The sequence below is a fragment of the Magallana gigas genome, chromosome 10 (assembly GCF_963853765.1).
Source record: "Magallana gigas chromosome 10, xbMagGiga1.1, whole genome shotgun sequence".
Taxonomy (NCBI): Eukaryota; Metazoa; Mollusca; class Bivalvia; order Ostreida; family Ostreidae; genus Magallana; species Magallana gigas.
The window spans coordinates 20,054,949-20,081,297 of record NC_088862.1 but is presented as its reverse complement, the minus strand read 5'-3'; the positions used below and the strand labels follow the sequence as shown (position 1 = coordinate 20,081,297).

General features: G+C 36.6%; 2 protein-coding genes across 3 annotated transcripts; one reads left to right on the top strand and one right to left on the bottom strand.

Moving 5' to 3' along the window:
* Positions 1 to 563: 563 nt before the first annotated feature.
* LOC105344144 (protein mono-ADP-ribosyltransferase PARP3) lies at positions 564 to 14,929 on the bottom strand. Of its 2 annotated transcripts, none has more exons than XM_066074145.1 (12): positions 14,793 to 14,929; positions 13,859 to 14,060; positions 13,248 to 13,379; positions 8,814 to 9,014; positions 7,306 to 7,426; positions 6,688 to 6,908; positions 6,451 to 6,510; positions 6,209 to 6,301; positions 3,384 to 3,470; positions 2,865 to 3,042; positions 2,042 to 2,185; positions 564 to 1,764 (listed from the first exon to the last, which is right to left on the bottom strand). In XM_066074145.1, exons 2-12 carry the CDS (start codon positions 14,051 to 14,053, stop codon positions 1,571 to 1,573), a joined length of 1,626 nt encoding a protein of 541 aa, XP_065930217.1. In that variant the 5' UTR covers positions 14,054 to 14,060; positions 14,793 to 14,929; the 3' UTR covers positions 564 to 1,570. The 2 variants fall into 2 exon arrangements, with proteins under 2 accessions (XP_065930217.1, XP_065930218.1); XM_066074146.1 differs by having other exon boundaries at positions 13,859 to 14,053.
* Positions 14,930 to 15,107: 178 nt separating this feature from the next.
* LOC105344157 (wolframin) lies at positions 15,108 to 22,879 on the top strand. The gene is made up of 5 exons (XM_034452824.2): positions 15,108 to 15,277; positions 15,785 to 15,997; positions 16,469 to 16,672; positions 17,545 to 17,684; positions 19,087 to 22,879. Exons 1-5 carry the CDS (start codon positions 15,256 to 15,258, stop codon positions 20,839 to 20,841), a joined length of 2,334 nt encoding a protein of 777 aa, XP_034308715.2. The 5' UTR covers positions 15,108 to 15,255; the 3' UTR covers positions 20,842 to 22,879.
* The last annotated feature ends 3,470 nt before the right edge of the window (positions 22,880 to 26,349 follow it).

Below are 26,349 nucleotides of genomic sequence, written 5' to 3'. Positions count from 1 at the left end.
TAGATATGGAGGGAAATATCAATGTATCTGATGGTTAGGTGCAAGTGGAGGGAAATATCAATGTATCTGATGGTTAGGTACATGTGGAGGGAATTATTAATGTATCTGATGGTTAGGTACATGCAGAGGGAATTAATGTATCTGATGGTAAGGTACATGTGGAGAGAAATATATCAATGTATCTGATGGTTAGGTGCATGTGCATGTACTAAGTTAAAGTTGGATTATTGGCATATTTAATTAATCCATTTCAATAACAGTTTGGGGATACTGAATGGCAACAGTTGGAAATAAATAGATTGTGCCTTAAAACTGAATTATACAGAGGAGAATTTAATTTCTGGTGTCTGTCTACTTATCTGTGCCGGTCTGATTAAAACTGGGATTTACAATTTTATTAGCTAAGTGATCGGAGAGGTTTGTGGATTTATTAGTTAAGTTATATTCTAAAACAACCAAGTACTTTATTTAAACACAATTTGAAGTACCGGTTGTACGAAGATGAATTATGTATAGTGTACACTCTAAATTGTTCGAACATCGATCAAAAAAGCAACACAGAGTTATTCTAAAATAACAATATACTTTATTCAAAGACAAAGTAACAACAAGACGTTTACAAAGACTACTGCATAACAACTAAATACCTGTATGTAAAACCTGGTTAGTTTTAAAGCACTGAAAAGTGGGCAAATTGATAGTTATGGAAAACAATCAAATCGCCAAATTCATTTTCTGGAGCCACTCCAATCGATAAAACTCGAGCATAAATCTTACGAACATGCGATGTAAAAAGAAATTTAAAAAAAAAAACCAGAAAATTAACACGGAATATTTTTTTAAATAATCCAATCGTAAAAAATATGAATAGTGCAAAAAATGCTAATCTCACAATACAGATATAAGACAAAATGCATACACATAGGATATCACCATCCTTCTACAGGCATGACTGTGTATATAATGGAATGGAATAACGTATAAAAAATACTTGGATCGCTTTTGATAGGAGATAATGGCGAACCAGGCCTTAAAAAACGAAAATCGCATGATTTTCAAGAATGTTACTAAACATGCAGAAATGTTTTAACAATGAAATCATGAAATGTCTGCCTTGTTTTGATCAAATTCCCAAGAGGAAAAATAACGATAAAAAACTACATTAATCAAACTATGACCTTAATCTGACATTCCAGTAGAGGAAGATAACACAAATAAAAAATAACTAATTAACACACTCATATCACAATATTAGTTTGGATAAGAAAAACACAACCTAATATTAAATGCAACACGTACAACTATTGTCAGTGATAACAACGATTTACCCTGTGATGTCTTTAGAGAACAGTTAGAACTGCATACACTCAAAAGATAATAGTACGTATCTGTAAGTTTTGGCTACATACGTTTTATGATTTAAAGGGAACAAAGTGAGTGCTACAAGTCGACCATGAAGAGTTTTAACTTAGCGCATCATGTTCTGAAGGGCTACTGTAAGTTGACCATGACGAGTTAGCGCATCATGTCCTGAAGGGCTACTGTAAGTCGACCATGACGAGTTAGTGCATCATGTCTTGAAGGGATACTTAAAGTCGACCATGACCAGATAGCGCATCATGTTCTGACTCTCCTTGTATACAAGGTACTCACTCTGTGAGAATCTGCTTATTGGGTGGTTATACTCAGGCTGAGTGACGGGGACCCCCTGGGGGACGACCACGTCTTTGCCGTCTAATTTTATCTTCGTATCCTTCTTTGGGTCTGAAGAACAAATTTGACCCATATTTCACAATTTTATCAAGACAAGACAAAAATAAAATTTATTGTCTTTGTAATTAAGGAGGCTGGAGGTTAACAAGTTAGCCACCTGTAGATATAACTGAAAATTTTATATGATAGTTTCGGCCACATACTACATGTATATATTAAATAGTTTGGCATTACAATTTGAATATATTTTCTTTGCCGGTCTCCGATTAATATACATGTAGTTTTAAAATGGCCACACTATCCAACCCTTTTAAGGTCTTTCTCTCACCAGGTTCCGTCCATCCTTTAGCAATGATACAATCGTAGCCTTTTGGGGCTGCCTTTAATTGCCAGTCGTCTTGGGTAATGAGATGCTCCTTTCCTAACGCAACTTCATTCAGGAACATTATGCCAGTTGTTCCAGCGCATGTCACTGAAAGAAAGAGTACATCATTTCTTTTTAAAGGGGCATGGTCATGATTTTTGTCAAATTTTATTTTTCTGTTTTTATTATTTGCAATGCTTTAGGAATGCATTTCTAATTATCAAATGAAATTTGGGTGCCAGTCGTTGAGTTTTAAGCAAGAAACGGCTTACAATTCTTCGTCATGTAAACAAGGCTCGTGCCCTGTTTTTGTTTTCATAGGTTCAATATACCATTGAAAAATATTTTTAAAGCTGGTTTGTCTATCTTGTTATTCATTTGAGCATAAATAAACAGTTTCTAACGATTAACACATTTATTTTAGGTCTAAAACTGGAATTTGCACTTCAACATTCAAAATGTAAACAAACGCTTTGTTTAAATAGCGAAGAATTGTAAGCTGTGTAACTCGCTTATGACTCATCAAATGACACTCAAATTTTGGTTGCCTATTACAAATGTCTTACTGAAGCATAGTAAACATTAAAATCGGAAAAATAATTTTTGACCAAAACCGTGACCATGCCCCTTTAAATAAAATATTAAAAGTTGGCGATCTCCTTTTAAGTTTCTGAAAACAACCCAATTTCAAATAAAATGTAAAATCCAACCTTTACTCGGAAATTTCATGATTGAAACGCCTTTGAATGGAATAATAGAAAAAGAGAATTATACGGCAACAACACACCATATCCAGCCGATTTGCTGTTTTCCGAAGCGAAGTAGATTCCGCTTCCCACCCGACCCCCACTGTGCGGCATGATCCGAAGTCCACTCTTCAAAATGGCTGCAACCACCGCTACATTGGTTCCGTGCCAAAGAAGTTTTCTGTTTGAAATCTTATCGTGTTCTGCAAACCGTTTTCCCTTTTATAAAAAAAAATAATAATAATAAAACTGAAAACTAAGCTCTTTATTTTATTGTAAATCCATTTATAGGTAAGTCATGACAATTAAGAATAAATAAACAATCAATGTTTGGCGATTATTTTCATTGACAGTTCATAGTTAGGTGTAGTTATTCCTAAATCGAGAAGGGCAAGAAAACAAAAATTTTGTTTAATAACAATATTAAAAGGACTGGTGAGAAACTAATTTAAAAATACTTCAAAGATTTCTATAAGAGATAAATATGCATGTTCTACAGAGTGTAAATCCAATCTCTCTCTCTCTCTCTCTCTCTCTCTCTCTCTCTCTCTCTCTCTTACCTCTCCTTCTCGCCGCATGGACCAGATGTGTTTTATTTTAGCGACTCTCCAACCCTTTCCGGTTTCTTTTGTGTAAGTTTCCAGAGTCTATAGAAAAAAATAAATTTAAACGCATTAAAATACGTGTAAGCGTTGTAAGAAAATGATGAACATTTCTGACGCCAAAGAAAACAATCCCATTAAGTTTAAAGCAATATGAGCTGTATTTTTAAAAAATTTATTTTGCTGTAAAAACCTGCTAGTATGCTAAGTCTCCATGCAACTTAAACTTTTATGATAAATAAGGTTGGAAAAAATCATTAATTTTTGTCAGAGGAAAGATATTTTTTCTAAGGAACATATAGCAAATCAATTTTTGTACAGGACGACAATAATTCAATTTCGCTCCAATTAAGGCGCATTAAAGGCCTTTTTCACAAAAATTTGGCGAAAAGAAATTTATAAACCATGATATTTTTGTTATTTTAGTAGAAAATAACATGTACATTTTCGTTAAAAAAAAATGTCATCATGAAAATTGCAGCTCTTATTGCTTTAAAAAAGACCCGCGAGGTGCTTTTATTTTTCTATAAAAATTAAATGGATGATGTGAAATAAGACCCCAGTAACTCGACAAAAGAAGCTAAATTTCGGAATTACCGTTTAATCTTGTATGTACTTAATCTTTGATATATGTATCATAGAAACCCTTTCTTTCCCAGGTTTAAACAATTACAGGGGAAACATGCATCATTATATTTACATTTAGCGAATATGATTCCCTCTATTACGAAAACTTATACTTGAAGTTAATTCGTACAGGCATCGTGTATCGATTGGTCGAAATATACAGCGACTGAAACTGACAGGACTGTTATATGCACACACCCTGTTTATCGATTGGTCAATATCTACAGCGACCTAAGAAAAATCACGGACTGCACGAAATAATCATGATGATGTCAGACCCAAATTCCCATAGGAGACGATTTGGCTGCTTCTTTCAGCTAATGTACATGTATTAATTTTGGTTAATTTTTCTTACTATTTACGATCAATTAAATAATTTGTAAAAAAAAAATTGTAAATATAATATGCTTTCTTTGATGATTCATGTGGGTTATGAAGGGAGTGAATCATTGCAGAAATTAAAAATTACATAACTCGCGTTACCAAAGAAAGCATTTTATATATGTTTATATATATATTTATATTTATGTATAGCGGGGGAAGACTGTTTACATTCGATTCTCATAGAGTTTTAGCTCCGCCCACTTCTTCTTCAGCTGGCATAGTTTTGTGTCGAAATCTATAATTATATGCGTAAAAAATCATAATGTTATATTTACATCTACCAAGTATTATTCCCTCTAATTCTTACGGAAACTAATAGTTAATTCATAGCTCTATAGAAACAGCCAGACTGAAATTAACATGTCCCGTTAATCTACAGCGACTGAAACTGACAGGACTGAAATTGACACGCCCTGTTTACCGATTGGTCGAAACCTACAGCGACTTAAGAAAAATCACGGACTGCATGAAATAATCATGATGATGCCAGACTCAAAGTCTCACAGGAGACGATTTGGCTGTTTCTTTTAGGTAGCATACTTATGTATATTGATAGTAATTTAGTAAATTTTACTTACTTTTCATAATCAATTTATCAATTAGTTAAAAGAAAGATGTTAATATAAACAATAAAATGCTTTCTTTGATGATTCATGCGGGTTATAAAGGTAGCGATCATTACAGAAAAAATTTACATATTCTTTTCTGCCATGTCGCTACCTTCATATCCCGAATGAATCACCAAAGCAAGCATTTTATTGTTTAAATTAGTGCTTACTACCCATGCACCGTGACATACATTTCAATAAGCGTGTTCAACGTGACTACATGAATATGACATTAACCTTCATTTGGCTATATTTACATCTACCAAGCATTTTTTCTTCTATTTTTTACGGAAACTTTAATTCATAGCTCTATAGAAACATCTACACGCCCTATTTATCGATTGGTCGAAATCTACAGCGACTGAAAGTGACATGACTGAAATTGACACGACTGAAATTGACACGCCCTGTTTATCGATTGGTCTGAACCTACAGCGACCTTAGTAAAATATCGGACTGCACGAAATAATCATGAACATACAAGACTCAAAGTCTCAGGGGAGACAATTTGGCTGTTTCTTTTAGCTAACGTACACCTGTACATTAACAGTAATTTAGTGAATTTTACTAACTTTTCATAATCAGTTTATTAATTAGTTAAAGCAAGATGTTAATATAAATAATAAAATGCTTTCTTTGATGATTCATGTGGGTTATGAAGGTAGCGATCATTGCAGGAAAAATTTACATATCCCGCTAACACGGGTTGTGTATTTTTCCTGCAATGTCGCTACCTTCATATCCCGAATGAATCACCAAAGAAAGCATTTAAATAAACAATATCACGTCATATGTCAATGAATTTGTCCAATCTGCTGGATATTTACATAAACATATCGTCTATTGTGTCCAGGTCCAACTATTCTAGTCATTTTTATTCATTGAAACTTCAGGGTCACAAACCAGAACAAAATTAACAGAGTCTACAAAATCATTGATAATACATCAATCAATACAATTAGAAAAAAAGTTCTAAGCTATTTACACTAACCATGGTGTGGCACATTTATTTGCTCTCGTTTTAAAAGTGTCAAAGTCATTGTAGATTTTTCTATAATTCATTGTATAAAGAGGGGCCCCTGACTTTTATGGAATACCATCCTTTAATCTTCAAAGTAAATTCAAAACGTGTTGCGGTTTCGCACTGCATGAATGGTAATTTACCTTGTACTCTTTGGATTTTGGATCCAGCAGTTTCAGTTCACATTTCAGCAAGTTATAGTTAACGTCCAAGGGATGGGGCTGCTTGGCAGATTCCTTGTAACAAATATTAAAGTACGTTATACTCGTGAAAACTCAGAGAGAGAGAGAGAGAGAGAGAGAGAGAGAGAGAGAGAGAGAGAGAGAGAGAGAGAGAGAGACGGAGACGGATGGACGGACACAGACAGACAGACAGACAGACTTACCGAGGCAACTTTCTCTTTTTCCTTTTCTAACGCCTGTGCAATTTCTATGTCACCTAATACCTATATAAATGAAATAAAAACATATTGTTCAATATTAATGTATTTAAATTTCTCAAATATTTGATTTGATTGTAAACTCTTTCAGTTCTTTAATTTTAAAATCTACAGATATTCGTAACGGCTTGAGAAACTAAGTAAAAAAACACATGTAAATGAAAGGAGAAAATTAATTCGTACCAACAACATATCGTATTTTTCTCGAATGGTTTCTAATGTATTCATTACAGGAGGAACTTTTCTCCCGAAGTCGTGAGGAATTACGGTGTAAAATTTTGAAGAGAGGGACACAATTTGGGCGTTGTTTCTAGCGTCTACTGCCTTTTCCAGATCCTCCAGGACTTCAAACCCTTTAGCAATCTGCGCCTTGCTCAGTTTTCCGAGTGGCATTTTCTTTACGTCTGAAAACAATTCCGGCCATAACATTCATTGAAAAACAAAAACTTACAGGTATTCTTTGTATATGAGTTTTGATTTTGTTATCAATTAACCAGTTTTACGAAAACTTTTCAGAAAAAAAAATCAACACACAATAAAAGTTGGAATTAATTGAATATACTGATGAAAATTTTGATATATACAACATTGATCAGAAAAAAAACTTTGATGAGATTTCTAATTCAGAAAGTGCAAAAAAAATTAATAATAATAATAAAAAAAAATTTTATCACCAAGTAGCAACTTCTTGGGCCTTACCGGTAGAGCTCGAAAAGTTTTTCCGCTAACAGGAAAGGCCCACGACGTCGCGTGTCCGTCATTGACATGTACGAATCCCTACATAACGCCTGGCGACCTTACCAATGTCAAAACTCTTCATGGCGTCTTTGAACATGTCGTGGTTAAAGATGAGGTTCAACAGGGACTGTGTGGGGGCGTCCAGGGTACATCTCTCTACGGGTCCAGAGGGTGCGGATTTTGTCTTCATATTGATATAAAGCATAATAGGATAGATGTTATCATTTCAATTTAATTCAGTTTATTGACATCACAATGTTGGCATACAGTCAAAATGAAATCAAATGACAGATTAAAGAATATTATAATATAATCAAAGGAAAGACATTCTTATACAATTCTTTATAGTCCCTGAAACTGTTTTCTCTGCATAAAGCATTTATCTAAATAGACACATAGACGTTTTATAGTATTATAATCACATGGATTAACAATTTCTTTAATGGGATCACTACCACGTACAGTATAATCTATCATTAAAAATATCACAATATTGAAATCAAAGAGCGTCATATACAGGACAGTAAAGTAAAAAAATTTTTCTCCATTTTCAACTTATAAGTTACAAGAATAGCACAAAACTTTTCCTTGGGAATATTTGGTTTACAATATCTTCTTGTTTCAATAAAAAGTTATGTGCACTTATTCTTAATCTTCAGACTTGTCAGCTTGGATCTTTCGTGCTTTTTCAAGGGAAACTTTAAGTAATACTCGGTAGAATTTAATATATTATTGTAGAAATAAAGTTTCCCTGAGTTAGAAGAAAAGACTGTTTAATTGTTCAAAGATCATATCAACAAAAGTTTTATTTATTTAGTTATAATAAAACTCTCAAGTATACAGTCAGACTTAATTTTATAACATTTGATTTGTCTATTAAAATTACATATAGTTTACTTTTAAATGATTAGAGTTCATGAACGTTCAAATACAACTTTTCCCCTTTTAAACTGCAAAAATATTTTACAATATGTTTTCCATATGCAATTCTTTTATTTCTACGCCAAGCTAATTGAATTGATCGTCAAAAACTACATTTGGTGGATACAGTTTTATCAAATGTCCAATTCGCCCACTTTCCTTCAGAAAAGACCTTAAGCTAAACGCAGGCTGAACCGAAAGCGATGCACGTACAGAAATGAGAGGTGTGAACAATCCGACGCCACAGAATGGACAGTTGTGAACATACCAGCGCCACAGAAAGGAGAGGTGTTAACATACCGGCGCCACAGAAAGGAGAGGTGTGAACATACCGGCGCACAGAAAGGAGAGGTGTGAACATACCGGCGCCACAGAAAGGAGAGGTGTGAATATACCGGCGCTACAGAAAGGAGAGGAGTGAATATACCGGCGCCACAGAAAGGAGAGGAGTGAACATACCGGCGCCACAGATACGAGAGGTGTGAATATACCGGCGCTACAGAAAGGAGAGGTGTGAACATACCGGTGCCACAGAAAGGAGAGGTGTGAACATACCGGCGCCACAGAAAGAAGAAGTGTGAACACACCGGCGCCACAGAAAGGAGAGGTGTGACCATACCGGCGCCACAGAAAGAAGTGGTGTTACATACCGGCGCCGAGGCGTCCGTCTCGTCCTCGTCGTCGTCCTCCAGGGACATCTCTATCATCGTGTACTTCTTTGTTTTGGGGGTGAACGAGTCCCTATTCTCCCATTTATTACCAGTCTTGTCCTGGAATTTCTTTTTGAAGTCTTTAATGGCGTCATCAGGGGAAACAAAAGGTCCTTTTATTGCGGTGGCTCCGGAATCTCCCTTCATGAATTACATGTACATGTAAACGTGTAAAATAGCTCTATGTGCCGATACATTTAAGATTATTTGTGAGGAAATACACTCATTATTAACATTATTGCAACTATAGTTAAAACATGTCATAACTATCGTTCATGATATATATAACAGTATATATTTTTCATGCACGCATATATATTCTCTTGCAACACGTTTTAATTAATGAACTAAAAAAATATTAAAATGATATTTGCTCTCTTTAGATATGAATAATTACTAAGATCTAATTAAAAAAAACTCAAAGCAAAGAATAATATATTGACGATAAAGTTTATTTTTCCAATGCGTTTTAACATATAGTTTACGTTGTTAAAAAAACTTGAAAAAAAAAATAATTGCGCTAGAAATGCCAATTATTGAAACACCATTCATCATCATTCAAGGCATTATTTGTGTATACCCAACAGAAAATAGATATTTGATTAAAATGTTAAACCATCTCAATGCCCCCATCACACAGAGGTTCGTTATCTCTGACACACTCACCACCCGCCATTCACGCAGAGGATCGATATATATGACACCATCACCACGCACCCATCACACAGAGGATCGTTGTATCTGATACACTCACCACGCGCCCATCACACAGAGGATTGTTATATATCTGACACACTCACCACGCGCCCATCACACAGAGTATCGTTATATATCTGACACACTCACCACGCGCCCATCACACAGAGTATCGTTATATATCTGACACACTCACCACGCGCCCATCACACAGAGGATCGTTGTATCTGATACATTCACCACGCGCCCATCACACAGAGGATTGTTATATATCTAACACACACCATGCCCCAATCACACAGAGGATTGTTATATATCTGACACACTCACCACGCGCCCATCAAACAGAGGATCGTTATATATCTAACACACTCACCAAGCGCCCATCACACAGAGGATTGTTATATATCTGACACACTCACCACGCGCATATCACACAGAGTATCGTTATCTCTGCCACCATCACCACGCGCCCATCACACAGAGGATTGTTATATATCTGACACACTCACCACGCGCCCATCACACATAGTATCGTTATCTCTGCCACCATCACCACGCGCCCATCACACAGAGGATTGTTATATATCTAACACACTCACCACGCGCCTATCACACAGAGGATCGTTATATATCTGACACACTCACCATGCGCCAATCACACAGAGGATCGTTATATATCTGACACACTCACCATGCGCCCATCACACAGAGGATTGTTATATATCTAACACACTCACCACGCGCCTATCACACAGAGGATCGTTATATATCTGACACACTCACCATGCGCCAATCACACAGAGGATCGTTATATATCTGACACACTCACCATGCGCCCATCACACAGAGGATTGTTATATATCTGACACACTCACCACGCGCCAATCACACAGAGTATCGTTATATATCTGACACACTCACCACGCGCCAATCACACAGAGGATCGTTATATATCTGAGACACTCACCATGCGCCCATCACACAGAGGATTGTTATATATCTGACACACTCACCATGCGCCCATCACACAGAGTATCGTTATATATCTGACACACTCACCATGCGCCCATCACACAGAGGATTGTTATATATCTGACACACTCACCATGCGCCCATCACACAGAGTATCGTTATATATCTGACACAACCACCACGCGCCCATCACACAGAGTATCATTATATCTGACACACCCACCACGCGCCCATCACACAGAGTATCGTTATCTCTGACACACCCACCACGCGACCATCACACAGAGGATCGTTATCTCTGACACACCCACCACGCGCCCATCACACAGAGGATCGTTATATATCTGACACACTCACCATGCGCCCATCACACAGAGTATCGTTATCTCTGACACACCCACCACGCGCCCATCAAACAGAGTATCGTTATCTCTGACACACTCACCATGCGCCCATCACACAGAGGATTGTTATATATCTGACACACTCACCACGCGCATATCACACAGAGTATCGTTATCTCTGCCACCATCACCACGCGCCAATCACACAGAGGATTGTTATATATCTAACACACTCACCACGCCCCCATCACACAGAGGATTGCTATATATATCTGACACACTCACCATGCGCCCATCACACAGAGTATTGTTATATATCTGACACACTCACCATGCGCCCATCACACAGAGTATCGTTATCTCTAAAACACCTACCATGCGCCCATCAAACAGAGTATCGTTATCTCTGACACACTCACCATGCGCCCATCACACAGAGGATTGTTATATATCTGACACACTCACCACGCGCATATCACACAGAGTATCGTTATCTCTGCCACCATCACCATGCGCCCATCACACAGAGGATTGTTATATATCTGACACACTCACCAAGCGCCCATCACACAGAAGATTGTTTTATATATCTGACACACTCACCATGCGCCCATCACACAAAGGATTATTATATATCTGACACACTCACCATGCGCCCATCACAATGAGTATCGTTATATATCTGACACAATCACCATGCGCCCATCACACAGAGGATCGTTATCTCTGACACCACCACCACACTGAGTATTGTAATCTCTGACACACCCACCACGCGCCCACCACACAGAGGATCGTTATCTCTAACACCCCCACCACACGCCCATCACACAGAGTATTGTTATCTCTGACACACCCACCACGCGCCCATCACACAGAGTATCGTTATCTCTGACACACCCACCACGCGCCCATCACACAGAGGATTGTTATTTCTCGCATTATCACCGGTGTGAGATCGGTTTGTCCGATGTGAGACAGCAGTGTGAGATTTTTCTGTCTTACACTGTGTATTACTACGCTGTTTTAAAACGTAAACAAACGTTGTCTGCTGTAGGGAAATGCAAAATAGTGCAATGAGATTATCCATGAAGTAATTGTGTTGCATAGTTAATTACAATTTTTCATATTTTAATTGAAAAAACTGTCGTATGCTTTCATTTAACTTGCACTATTTGAAGCACGCGGAGAGTTAAACCGAAAGTAATCTTTTGAACGTCATAACAGAAAGTTGTCAAACATCATTTTAAGTCTAATATAATGCGAGAAAAATAATCATTCATTATATACTCGTGTGGGATAGTGAAATTCCACCTCGGGGCCAAGATTCACGGTCTAGGACTCGGCAAAGCCTCGTCCTAGACAGTGAATCTTGTCCCCTCGGTGGAATTTCACTATCCCACACTCGTAATAATGAATGATTCTATTAATCTGACACACTCACCACGCGCCCATCACACAGAGTATTGTTATATATCTGACACACTCACCATGCGCCCATCACACAGAGGATCGTTATATATCTGACACACTCACCATGCGCCCATCACACAGAGGATCGTTATATATCTGACACAGTCACCATGCGCCCATCACACAGAGTATTGTTATATATCTGACACACCCACCACGCGCCTATCACACAGAGGATCGTTATATATCTGACACACTCACCATGCGCCCATCACACAGAGTATCGTTATCTCTGACACACCCACCACGCGCCCATCACACAGAGTATCGTTATCTCTGACACACTCACCACGCGCCTATCACACAGAGGATCATTATATATCTGACACACCCACCATGCGCCCATCACACAGAGTATCGTTATCTCTGACACACCCACCACGCGCCCATCACACAGAGTATCGTTATCTCTGACACACTCACCACGCGCCCATCACACAGAGGATCGTTATATATTTGACACACTCACCATGCGCCTATCACACAGAGGATCGTTATCTCTGACACACTCACCATGCGCCCATCACACAGAGTATTGTTATATATCTGACACACTCACCATGCGCCCATCACACAGAGGATCGTTATATATTTGACACACTCACCATGCGCCCATCACTCAGAGGATCGTTATATATCTGACACACTCACCATGCGCCCATCACACAGAGTATTGTTATATATCTGACACATTCACCATGCGCCCATCACACAGAGGATCGTTATATACTAGTATCTGACACACTCACTATGCGCCCATCACACAGAGTGTCAGTTATCTCTGACACACTCACCATGCGCCCATCACACAGAGGATTGTTATATATCTAACACCCTCACCACGCCCCCATCACACATAGGATCGTTATATCTGACATGCACTCACCACGCGACCCCAGCGGTTCCAGGCATGGTACTGGTTTATACCGACTCCCTTCAGGACCTGGATGACGTAGTATTTGTTGTTGTTGTGCCCGATGTTTGTTTGATTCAGCATACAGTCGTAATCCTCGAAAACCTGTCGATGCAGAAAGGCTATAAATTACATATTAGCAGTACTTATATAGTGTCAAGTGTTTTAAAATTTGCACGCACTATAATTATTCTATTACATCATATAGCAAATTATATGCAATATTGATACAAGCAATAACTCAATAGGAAAAATATTAAACAATTATGCCGAGCTATATTCCATAACATATAGATATTATAAACGCCAATTTAGAGAAATAATTAATATAACTTTTGAGAAATTGATTAGTTTCTTCGCATCAGAGACAACAAAATATGTAATTGCATGTGCCTTATGTACCGACACAACTTCTTTGAATATATACAACTTTGAATTAATGCTCTCAATTTTAACGTAAATTATCCCAAATTAACCAAAATACAATGAAGAGCTCGTTTGAATCATAATTATTACTTAATTAACCTAATAAACATTGGCTCTAAACCAGTTCATTTTAAAAAAAAAGATATGTGTGTATGTACCTCATAGATGCTTTGACTAGGGACGAAGCTGTCCACTTTTCTCTTTTTGTTGGTAGACTTGTTTTCGCTTGCCTTCAGTTTAGCGATGACGTCATGAGTGGTCGCCGGTTTGTCGTCGGCAACTGGATCGCTAGTCTTCGCCTTTTTGCCTCCTGCCTTCGTCTTCGCTGCCGCTGCCTTTCTTTTGGGTGGCATAAGAAACCTACGCATAACAATTTATTAATCAAAATAATTAATTTAAAATTACTTCTGATCAGAATCAATATTCCCCTTTCTATAAATCTAAGCGGATATATACAACCATTACATATATTATTTCATTTGCATCTAAAACAAGAGTTATTTTAATTTTTTTTCATACAGTTACTTTTTATTATTTTGCGAAATGCATATACTACATACCAATTGTAACATGTAGTTTTAATAAAGTGATTCGCTAATTAATGATACATGTATGTACATGTACACATTATTGGCATATATACGTGTAATCTTTTTCATGAAGCGTTAATTAATCTTCATGGAAATTGAATTAGGAATTCAATCAAAATACATTGTAATTGTATAACGTTTCTTTGAATATATATTGATCATTGTTACATGTATATACCTGCATACATTTACATGTGCATGCACTTATGTTTGAATGCGTTCGTGTTTTAATAAGCCGTATCGATGAATTATATTTTCGGGACAACCGCAGAATCAAGGTGCAGATTTAAACCTCGCAAATAAAGATCTAAATTGTAAATGTATCTAAAATATAATTTAGTGCTTCAACAAAACGACACGTCATGGTTGCATCCAAACACAACTATTGATTAAGGAAGAGTGAAAGAAGAATATAACATATAGATGCTCTACAAAATATTATTGTGGACACGCCCCCTTTATCCAGGTCACAATATCTAAGTGAAAAATTCGTTTCGCTTACCTTTGCAGTGTATAGATACGATATTGCTGAACAAGGTTGATGAGAGCTTGCAGAAATGTGCGATCAGAGTCGGCGTTGTGTGTTTATATATTTACTTTTGCCTGTTCTTGCTTGCAAGAATTTCGGAATTCCCTAACGTCATAATGCTTCGATACGCGTGTAGCTATCGGTATTTGTCCACTCAAAATAATAATAACATTGAAGTGGTTCCGAATGTTGGAAGACTTGCGATCCATTGCCATGAACTGGCAATTCGATCGATCATGTTGATGCTTTGTTGTTGTTGTATTGTATATTCGACACTATCATATAACATATTGTGATTTTATCTTCGTCTCCTCTTTTTATCTTATTAGTTGTTGTATCTCTCATCCACTACATTGAGATCCTCGCCGTATGCGTTGTATTTAGCTTGCACGTGACACAGTTTTTGAAGTCATGTGACCTTTACAACACATAAAAAATGGCGGAAGGCGATGGAATAGGTAAAAGAGCTCGTTCATAAATCTGCTTTATAACACATAATCATAAAGGTGCAGGTCCAGCACAATCTTTTGTGTTAGCAATATAGCTTGAAAAAGCCATATAGCTTAATAAAGCTTTTCAAAATAGCTTGATAAAGCTATTTATATGCCGTTTTTCACAAAAATGTTAATTATTAGAAATATACAAGAATTCGCAAGTTAATTACCGCTAATATTTATGCCATGGACAATTAAAAAAGCAATCCTAATTAAAATTAGTTTTAACACATCACTGAGTGATATTGCTTTTTCAAGCTATAAAGCTAAATCAAGAGATTGTGCTGAACCTGAGGTGTTGAATTTAAAGGAGGGGTGGGCAAACAAAGTCCATGTGTTGGTGAGGGGGCAGAGTTGGTTTGCGTGTTCTGCAATCATTGCATTTTATTGTATTAAAATTTTCTTTTTTTCATCAAAAGTATTAAGTAAGAGGGAGATTTCCCTTTCAATTTTCGTTTATTATTAATGCAGATAATCTTAAGAAGTGGGAGGAATTGGCTGCAAAGGGTGATGAAAAAAGCCAGGTTCTGCTGGGGGAGTACTACCTTAAACTGGCAGACTCTGGAACAGATGAGGATCGCCAGAGGTACGGGAAAATAGGCGTGTCCTGGCTGATTGAGGCGTCTAAACAGGGAGATGACAAAGCCGACGAACTCCTCAAGAAATGTCTCCAAACTAAAACTGGTAAAATACAGCATTATTTCTAAAGTAACAACTGCCAGTTCAAGTACAGAAACGATGGCAGATAAGTTTAATGACAAAATTGATGCTTCTCATGAATGAGCATACGTATACACAGAGCAAACAGTCTTCACATTCGATGGCCCTAAGATTGAGGTCATTGAATTTTGACTTTGGGTCGGTAAAAATGAAAAAATTTAAGAATTAAGTCAGATAGGCTTGTAGATTTGAAAAAAAGAGATTTTGTAAAGACAATCCAAAGTACTTCTGTTACATTAGATGTCACTGTTCCTTGTTTAAGTTCTTAAAGTGGTTGTCATAAGTTGATTAGCTAATATGAACTGTGATTTCAAAGAAAATTTCAGCAAAGCCCAGACAATGCAGGGAAAAACCCATTCTTTTAATCAACCTAAAATGAGGGTTTTAAGAGTTCTTGAATGAGTAAGAAATAAATGCTCTATTGATGACTCGTAGGTGTTGACGACTCCAACAGAGAAGTGATTGACTGGTGTCTTGAGACATCAGATGTAGAGAAAAAGATTCGGCGGGCTGCCAGAAACATGTTCCAGGCCATCAATGGGACTCACAGGGAAGTGCTGTCTCGAGCGGAGTACATCGAGTCTGTAAAGAAACTTGCTGGGGGCGACAAGTTGGAGGAAAAGTTGCTTCTGGCTGCAGGTGAGTTCTCTCTGTGTTACTATGTACTGAAGATTCCAATTAAAAGTGAGGATTCAATATCCATGTAAAATCTCAAGAAGCTTCCATCACAGATTCTAGAATCTCACTTCAATTTTTTAATGCCTGTGGTTGTATACTAGACTAAATTATTACAAAAATTTAGAGCTTGCGATTTTATGTTCTTCAAACTCACAATTTGATACAAAATGGTGGGATCATGAAATTAGGTACCTGTATAAAGTAAGGAATCTATAGTCAGTGTATAAGATATGATAGATCAAGAAGATATTTACTGTATGACAATGAGCTTGTAATTCTAGGAATTTTGATTTTGCTGCTAAAAGAGCTACTGAAGTATTTCTGCATGTAAATTATATGTAAACCTTTATGGTAACAAACTAGTAAACTACAAAAATTCTTGAAGATAAGTTAAATACCAAATCTTCTTGTATTTTTTCATTCTTGAAAATTTGAAGCATTAATGTTTTTTGTGATAAATTCAAGAAAGAGGAAGGACGCTTCTAAAAGGCACAACTTCTATGGTGTCATTTATATTTGTGGGCATTAATTTTCGTGGAAGAAGTGAAAAACACTTTTTAGAGATGCATGCATAGATTTATAGCCAATGATCATTTTAATACAATGCATGTACATTATAGCATTTCAGTGAACATTAAATTTTGTGGATCATCTCAACAATAAAATCCACAAAAATTGGTACTCAACAAATATTGATGAAACCACTAATCTAATTTTGTCCTAAATTTACTGCTGTCATATATGATGGAGTAAGTCAGCAAATGTACATGTATGCTGGTAAATAATTTTTCAAAGATAAATATATAATATTTGATTTCACTCACTGGTTGCAGGTAAAAAGATAGGAGACAGAATAAATGAAACTGAATTTGTCAAAGTTCTTTCAAAGAAGATTCAAGGTCAGATAACTCTGTCACCAGAGGAAAGCAGTGAGATGTCTGTAGAATACAAGCATGCTGGTTTATATGAGAAGGTACGTATATACAGAAACCACGTAATCTTAGTATGTAATATATGAAGAGGTACCGTATGTATATGTAAAAACCATGTAATCTTAGTATGTAATATATGAGAAGGTATGTATATATGGAAACCACATAATCTGAGTATCTATTATTTGCTGACTTTTTAGGGTGACATTATTGCTGGTCCTTGATTTACAATTACTTAGGTGACTTAAGCAAGCAATGAATGTCAATTCCCATTGCATCCATTGAAAAATTCTTTTCAACTTTTGACTCAGAAATATATGAGCCAAATCTTAACTACCGGTAAATGTGGTGAAATGAAGCTCGTTTTAGCTTTGGAAATTCATTTTAGGTTGTTTAGTATGAAATTCCACAACAAATGTTTCCAATTTGATTCTCAATAAAAGTTGATGCCCTAACGTATTTAACCAATCCTTTTTTCCTGATGTTGCATATCTATAAATATATCTTTCATGTCTGGTATGTATGAATGTACTATAGCTGATTCTCATGCTAGGCAACTCAATTACCCCAATGTCCCTGTTTTAATACACAAGAAATTACAATCTCATAGTTGATTATCTTTAAAGTTAGCGCTTGTTTTATTGGTACAGAAAGTATTGCAGATGGTCATGGTAAGGGATGAATTGTTAAAATCTTTCTGCTCTAGAACATTTGTAAGAAAATATTCACTGAAATTGGGTTAGTTTTGACTGTTAATGGGGTGATTACTTGTAGATTCAGGCCCTATCGATCATGTTCAGGTAATGAAAGTGCATCATATTGAATTCTTTGTACAACATACATCTTCATAACTTCTGAGAATCTGGAGACAGAGTTCATTGTAGTGATAAGCTGGACAGAGGATGTTCTGCTGAAATAGAAATTATTACTGACCCCATCAGGGTTCAGGAACAAAGTACATTGTAAATATGTAAACTCTCACAAAGGATATTTTTCTACTCTTAAAGTCTACCTGGTAATTAAACTAAGACTTGTAAAACTGCTCCTCTATGATACGCCATACTAGTAGTAATACAAGATTTAACAACATCCTGTGCGATGTTGTCTCGTTGTTAGATTTTGTGTTGTGTATGGTAGAGGAGTGGTTCTACAAGTCTAATCGTAATTAGATTGCCACTGTTGTTGATTTGATGTTACGATACTTTGGCTAAAGCACTAAGATATTTCATAGAGGCCTTGGAATGTGTACCAGTAAAAGTCTGTCTGAGCATGTTTGATTGTGTATATTTTTAAATCACATGATTGTAGCCTCACTGATGCTCATTTTTATAGTATCAGTCCACAAACATTACATTGCACATAGTAAAGATGACCTGTAGTATTATTCAACTGTATACATACATGTCTTAATTTGATTGGTAAGTCCCATTGTTTTACCTTTAGGTAACCAAGTACCCCAAAGAGACGGTCGTGGCGGTGTACGAGACAAGCATGGAGTACGTCTCCAGGGAGGGCCTGGACTTTGTGATGAGGATGATCCCCAGTAACCAGATCTATCTGCTGTCCGTCTTCTTCCTCTACAGCTTCATCAGCGCCGCCCTGGTCTTCCAGGTGGCGCCCCTGGTCGTCTTCTATCTCTCCCTGGCCGTCATGGGTGTTACGACCCTCCAGATGTTTTACAAGAAGAAGAAACTGAACGAAGCAAGCAAGCTGGCTGATGTCCTAAAGACGTACAATGTCGGGGTTGATGTTGAACAGACAAAGTCGCAGTTCAGCTGGAACTCCCTGACGCCATATCTAGTTTTCTTTGGAGCTCTGCCATTGTTAGTGGTCAGTTTCTCGCTGTCAAACAAGAGTTACATCCCCTGCTCTGAGATCTGTATTCTCTGTGGTGTGCTGTCAGGGATATGTTTCGTGGCCCTCAGTGATAGTCATGACCTGTTGACACTGCTGTCCCTCTTCTGTAACTTTCTCTCCGCCTTGCCCACATTCTTTCATCATTTTCCCCAGTTTCCTGTTGTTACCAGGCTTCTACACCTGGTTACTGATGCCATAATTACTATTCCATGTGGAGCAGGGTTCAAGATCCATCTCGGGATCCCGTCCTTAGCTTTCTTGTTGATTCCCCTTATCTTTGTTGTTATGGCCGCACAGAAGTCTTGGAAAGGTGTGTACAGGGTGTTAGTCCCTCATCTGGTTTGTTACTTCTGGTTTAACCTTATGCTGAGTTTCTTTCCGTTCTCTACCTGGAAGGGTCTGATACGAGGCACTCTTGGTTATTTGTTCTTGCCATTCTTGATTCCTTTGACTCTGTTATTACTTTGTGGTGGTATCATCTACGGTGCCTACTGTCTTTTGAAAACACAGATATTCGGCAAGCTTTTTATCACCTTGATCTTTGCATCAGTGCCATTGTTAATGACACAGACAAAATTGTTGATCGGGAAAAAATTGGACAGCAAAATTCAACCTGTTAAAGTAGCAATAATGGTAGTTTTTGGCGTTCTTGCAATTTTTCCTCTTATTTTCATACGTTTACCTTCAGCAAACAACCCTAAACCTTTTGACTTAACATTTCCGGAATATTTGGAGTTCTGTGGGAACAACGAGCTCTCAAAACGTTTGAAATGTCTACACCTTCAGGGGCTAAAAGTCACGTGGAATGGAGCTTACATAGAAACAAGCATCAAGTCTGTGACGAACAATATCGAACCCTTGCTTGGCGCCTTTCCAGCATTCATGGCTAATGAAATTCGATGTCTGTATGGTCAAAAATTTGGAAACTGCAATGACACGGAAAAAACCGAATCGGAATGCAAGCTGTGTTCAATGATGGACGCTGTGGGCCATGAATGCCATTTGCGAAATCTTGACACGTATACCTTTGAAGTCACTGTCGCAATGGATGCAGGTTATGTTTGGGTCAAACTTGACGCCGGCCATAGCTTCTTGAATACGCTGACGGCCTTACGGGAGGGCGACAGGGTGGAGTTTACCGGGACCCTGGTGAAGGACCTGGGCACGAAGCAACCCCAGCTGACCCTCCGACAGATCACGTGTACCAATAGACAACTGGACGTGATGGCGAGAATGGAGGAGGAAAGCGTGGAGGAGATAGTGATGAGGGAACTCAATAGCGCCATTACTGTAACATTTAACTTCTTTTGGTACCCTTTTGTGGAATATGCTCCCGAATGAGACCGCTGTATGCCTATGTTTGATTAGTTCTGGTGTCTTTTTTAATGTACACCAAAAAAGTACGAATTGTTTTGTTAGTAAGTGCCTGGTATTTTATTATACTATCATGTATCTTTAGTTGCCTTGTGCGTAATCTATATACATGAAGAATCAAGTATGCATTGAAATCAAGAAGAACATATCGTGCACAGCTTTGTAATTATACTGCCTTCATATCTGACACACCGTGCGGTGCTCTCAGTGTATGGGTTTCTTATGGATTGTTTTTATCATTTATTGTACAGTAGTTAAATTTGAGACATTGTTATACATGTACTTTGATTAATCTTTTGTATAGATATATTTATTTTTGAGATTATATAGAATGTTTTTCCTATGTATGAAATTAATGCAAAGTCATCATGAAGTCTGCAATCTTACCTGCAGTCTGATGTTCAAATTTGATAGATTTTATTATTATATTTCTACCAAAGGTGCAATTTTGTTAATATGGAAGTACAGATTTACATATAATAATGAAGTATCCTAACAATGATGCATAAAATGCCATCAATTTGCCAACGTTATGAATATACTATTGGAATGTTTTATTTTGATAGTAAGTGAATATTTTTCTTTTTTTAGCCATAATATGGTAACATGCTTAATTATTAGTGGGCGCTAAATACTGGTTAAACGATTGTCTTAATGCTGGACGAGTTACTTGTGCCTAAATACGATGACTACGGCTGTTTGTTTACAAATGTGTTAAAGTCATGATATTTTCTAAGTTAAAATATTACACGATTATCTCACAATGTTCATGTCATAATAAGTTGGTGGGGATATCTGGTCTACTAAATTATGGATGGAAAGGAAAACAATCATAATTTTCATATACAAAACATTAATATTTCCATATACAAAATATTAAATGTTATAAAAATATACGTTATGAATAAAATATAATCAAACGAAAAGTATGTTCAAATTTTATAAAATTTTCGTCTAAAAATCCTTCCGCGCGAAAATATTGTTCCCAAAAAACTTGTTTATTTATTGATTTCTAACATTTTTTTTATGGATATTGTGTAATAATTTAATTATGGTTGTAACGCGGCATTCGATTGGATAGAAAAATTTAGTTAAATTTGTATAACCTGGTTTGCACGTCACAAGACACGTCACAATGCACCAACGTACTAATTCACTTGACGTTACGTTTGAATTTTGAACAGATTTATATCATTTTTAAAAGTAAAACGGACTCAATTTGTACAGCAAATTCCAGAAAATTAAATTATAAGGAATGAACTCAATATCTACCCAAATGATGATGATGTGCGCGGTGAAATGAAATCGTGACGCGTGAGGTACCTTTAGAGGGCTGGATGGTCGTGGCCATTTAAGACCATTATTATCTCCTGGACATGAAGAGCTCTGTATACAGATATATGAAAATATTCAAATTTTAATTCATTCATAAACAAATAGTTTTTAGCAGAAATCCGCATATTTAGAATTTTAAGGTTGAACTGATGGGTAATTTGTGAGGCATACAGCATCCAGGAAGCAAGGTCATGCTTCTCTGCATCCGGTTAAATTTTAAACATCCACTACAAGCTTCCGATTATCACCACTACTCAGTATCTAGATGAAATCGGAAATTGATTATTCATTACGTATGTTTACAATGCATGTTGCAGTCCCTTTAGCTTGTCGTTATTTTTGGTAGGACAGTCTGAATCAAATGAGAAAAGAAACATTCATAAATAGTTATAAATGAAAACAAAAACAAAATCCTATAGGGCAGAATTTACACGAGCAGTAATGATTCACAGGATTTTTCATTATGATTTAAAGTATCTTTGGAATAAAAGCATGTAAACAGTCAGAATCAATAAATTTCCCAAAATGCGACTTTTTTTTATTAAATGGAATGTTTTCTGCAGATTGAACAGCAGATCTGACCAAAGTGTTCGAAACGTAGGCTTTACTTAACCAGTTCTCATATACCGCAATAGCAGTATTTGCAATGTTTAAGTAATTCGATTGAATGTCATGATTTAGAAAAGTAATCTTTAATCGAATTTCAAAAATTGACGTTAATATAATGCTTAAATGTTATGTTTTTTTGTACAATATGCATGTCTTTCAGCTTATATTTTAATTAAATGATACATTTTTATATACTTTTATATATTGCATTGAATATTATTTCAATATGCTCAGCACTAATAAATCTTTTGAAAAAATTTTCAGACGCCTCTTAATTTTTTTGTCCTCGTGTCCTACAGAACAGAATATTTGAAACATAAAAATTCAATTTATAAAAAATAAAAGCTGTCAACTTATTTGAAAATGGATTTTTCGAGTCAACTGTAATCGAAACGAGTTCTAAACAGTACAAAAGTCATGTGCGAATTTGAATATATAGATTTGTACCCTTCTAGAGTTGTTGCTCTTTTCATGATAAATAAACTACTGTGGCAGATATAGTATATTCCCCAGCAGAAATCACCACACATACATGTATTATAGGTCATATAAGGGGTCTAACAGTCCTGTTAGACTGCTTCAATACTAGTAGACACACCATAGAAGGAACCTGACAAACCTGTCTATTGAAGGGGTCTGACAAACCTGTCTATTGAAGGAGTCTGACAGTGCTGTTTATTGAAGGAGTCTGACAAACCTGTCTATTGAAGGGGTCTGACAAACCTGTCTATTGAAGGGGTCTGACAAACCTGTCTATTGAAGGGGTCTGACAAACCTGTCTATTGAAGGAGTCTGACAGTGCTGTTTATTGAAGGAGTCTGACAAACCTGTCTATTGAATGAGCCTTAAAGTTCTGTCTATTAAAGAAGTATGACAGTCCTGTCTAATGAAGGAGTCTGACAGTGATGTCTATTGAAGGAATCTGACAAACATGTCTATTGAAGGAGCCTGACAAACATGTCTATATTAAAGGAGTCTGACAGTGCTAAACAGCAGGAGTCTACACAAACCTGTCTAATGAAGGAGTCTGACAGAACCTGTCTATTGAAGGAGCCTAAAGTCTTGTCTATTAAAGAAGACTGACATTCCTGTCTATTGAAGGAGTCTGACAGTCATGTCTATTGAAGGAGTCTGACAGTGCTGTTTGTTTAAGGAGTCTGACAAACCTGTCTATTGAAGGAGCCTTAAAGTCCTGTCTATTGAAGGAGTCTGACAGTCCTGTCTAATGAAGGAGTCTGACAGCCATGTCTAATGAAGGAGTATGACAGTGCTGTTTATTTAAGGAGTCTGACAAACCTGTCTACTGAAGGGGTCTAAAAAACCTGTCTATGTGGATGTATAAACAATTCAAATCCAGCCAGGAAAAAGCTTATTTTTTTAAGTTTAGGAGAAGAATCCATAATAGCATTTTATTAAAAATGTAAGATATTGTCAACATGTTTTGAACATAATCAGAATGAACATACACGGCAAATTCCTAGATATCAAAGTGATATTGCGAGAATAATTCTTAGTGTGTTAACGAGACCAACGAGATTTTCCGATAGAAATAAATCAGTCGCCAGAAAGCATTAATGGCAATCAATGTCGGGAGGAAGCTTTGAGATGAGGCGACATGACCGATGATGTCGCTTCCAATGACGACTGATGTTTCATCTCGGTCATTTAGGTAAACGACGGGGATAGAGCCGGAGAGACCCCGGGGACGAGGCGACCAGCATCCAGAGTAGCCTCGTGACAAGCAGATAGGTAGGACTAATTACAGTAAAAGCAGGATAGATTAACCATCCGCAGTAAATATTTATATGACACCATCAGATATTTGATTCTCCACCAAGCGTGGATTTAAATGCCATCAAATTCTGTGGTATCATCATTTTCAGTAAAAACAGCCAATTAATTAATTAATAATTAAGTACATGTAGGTGGTTAGACTATTCTACAGTGAATCTTTTTAACAAGAAGACAAACGACTGTATTAATGTATGCCTTTAATTGTTAGCTCACCGGGGACGAAGTTGGGGGAGTTTGTGCTATACCCTTAGCGTCGGCGCTAAAAGTGAGGTAGTTTTTACCATAGACAGAATATGCAAGTACCCCCCCCCCCCCTCCCCAGACCGAAACACAATTGTTGCCCACCCGATGTTTTCTTTTTCAAGATGCTACAGAAAGTCGATATAAAAGTTCATACGATCTGAACTTGAATATTGTGATTTGTAACACTTTGTTATTTGCATTAAATATACATCTGTGCCGTATTATCTCTTCCTAGACCGAATTCAAGGGGTTAGTGAGAGAAAACGAATAAACCCGATGGTTTGAATTAATATGAGAACATAGCGCTTTTAAATATTTGATCTGAAGTACATCAGTAAATCTAATAAAAAAAATACCACAAAATCATCGAAATGTACCAATATTTGTATACGATTGCAGGAAAAAGGGTGATTCCGACGTCATAATAAAAAATATTTTGGTTATCTGTAATTCGGACGAAGAACACGAAGCTACTCGGCAATTTACGAAAATCCGATGGTGAATGTGTTAACGTCGAATTGTAAAAAGATAAAGTGCTGTTAAATAGGTCTGTGCGATTGTTTTGAACTTGATAAATTGAACCTTTAAAAGGATCGAGCAACTAGTATCTCGCTAAAGTACACAATAAATCCGATTTCAAAAGTTTTCGGCAATTTGTTGCACAGTTGACAAATTTCATTTTTTTTTTATCTATAAGTATGAGGGACGCAACACAGAGTAACACCTCGTAAACATAGGATTAAAACATATAATTGAATTTGTTCATAATATTGATAATTAAGTTTATACCAATCACTGGCAGTACTTTTATTTTAATTTCCAGTTTCTACAATTATATTTTTTCCCGTCTCGATGTGATCAATCATCGCAGAAAACTGAGGAAAATGTAAAGTAATTCTGATTGATAGTTGTTGAGGGAAGTCTGTCACGTCGTTAAATGGCTATCCATTCTGGTGAGCATATATCACAATATATGATGACCAATTAGAGAAAAATTAGCACTCCGAATATCCATCACTCTTTGTCTCCCATTATGCACTGGTGAGTTGGTGATGGTTTCTCAATCTGTTCTTGTCATTTGAAAGTATTAAATACATAACGATGACTTTGAATTCTATGGAAAGAAAATGGCGACACTGAGAGATTATGAATGATATACAACAGTATTGAAAAAGAAAGTATTGAACAAAATGATAATTTGAACCACGTGAAAATACTTATTAATTTTTAATTATTCGAGTATTGTGTGACCTGGGTTTACAAACATTCATAACATTCGAAAGATAAAGAAAGCAAGGACGAATAGCATGCAAAACTGCAAAACGTGCATGATAATGAATATGAAAACCGACCTTTCATAAATTGAATGACAGATTAATCTTAGTTTTCTTACTTATTCTAATATTCATTTCTCAATAACATTTTCTCACACCTTTAACAGTTTTTGTAAAGATAAATGCGGTTGTTAATAATGAATAGATACGAGAACTCGAG

Coding starts and splice junctions, on each gene's coding strand:
- LOC105344157 (XM_034452824.2), top strand. CDS start 15,256: ATGGCGGAAGGCGATGGAATAG. Junction 15,278..15,784: donor GGCGGAAGGCGATGGAATAG/GTAAAAGAGCTC, acceptor TTATTAATGCAG/ATAATCTTAAGAAGTGGGAG. Junction 16,673..17,544: donor AAAGTTGCTTCTGGCTGCAG/GTGAGTTCTCTC, acceptor CACTGGTTGCAG/GTAAAAAGATAGGAGACAGA.
- LOC105344144 (XM_066074145.1), bottom strand. CDS start 14,053: ATGCCACCCAAAAGAAAGGCAGCGGCAGCGAAGACGAAGGCAGGAGGC. Junction 9,015..13,247: donor GGAACCGCTGGGGTCGCGTG/GTGAGTGCATGT, acceptor TAATTCATGAAG/GGAGATTCCGGAGCCACCGC. Junction 7,427..8,813: donor AGACGGACGCCTCGGCGCCG/GTATGTAACACC, acceptor ATCAATATGAAG/ACAAAATCCGCACCCTCTGG.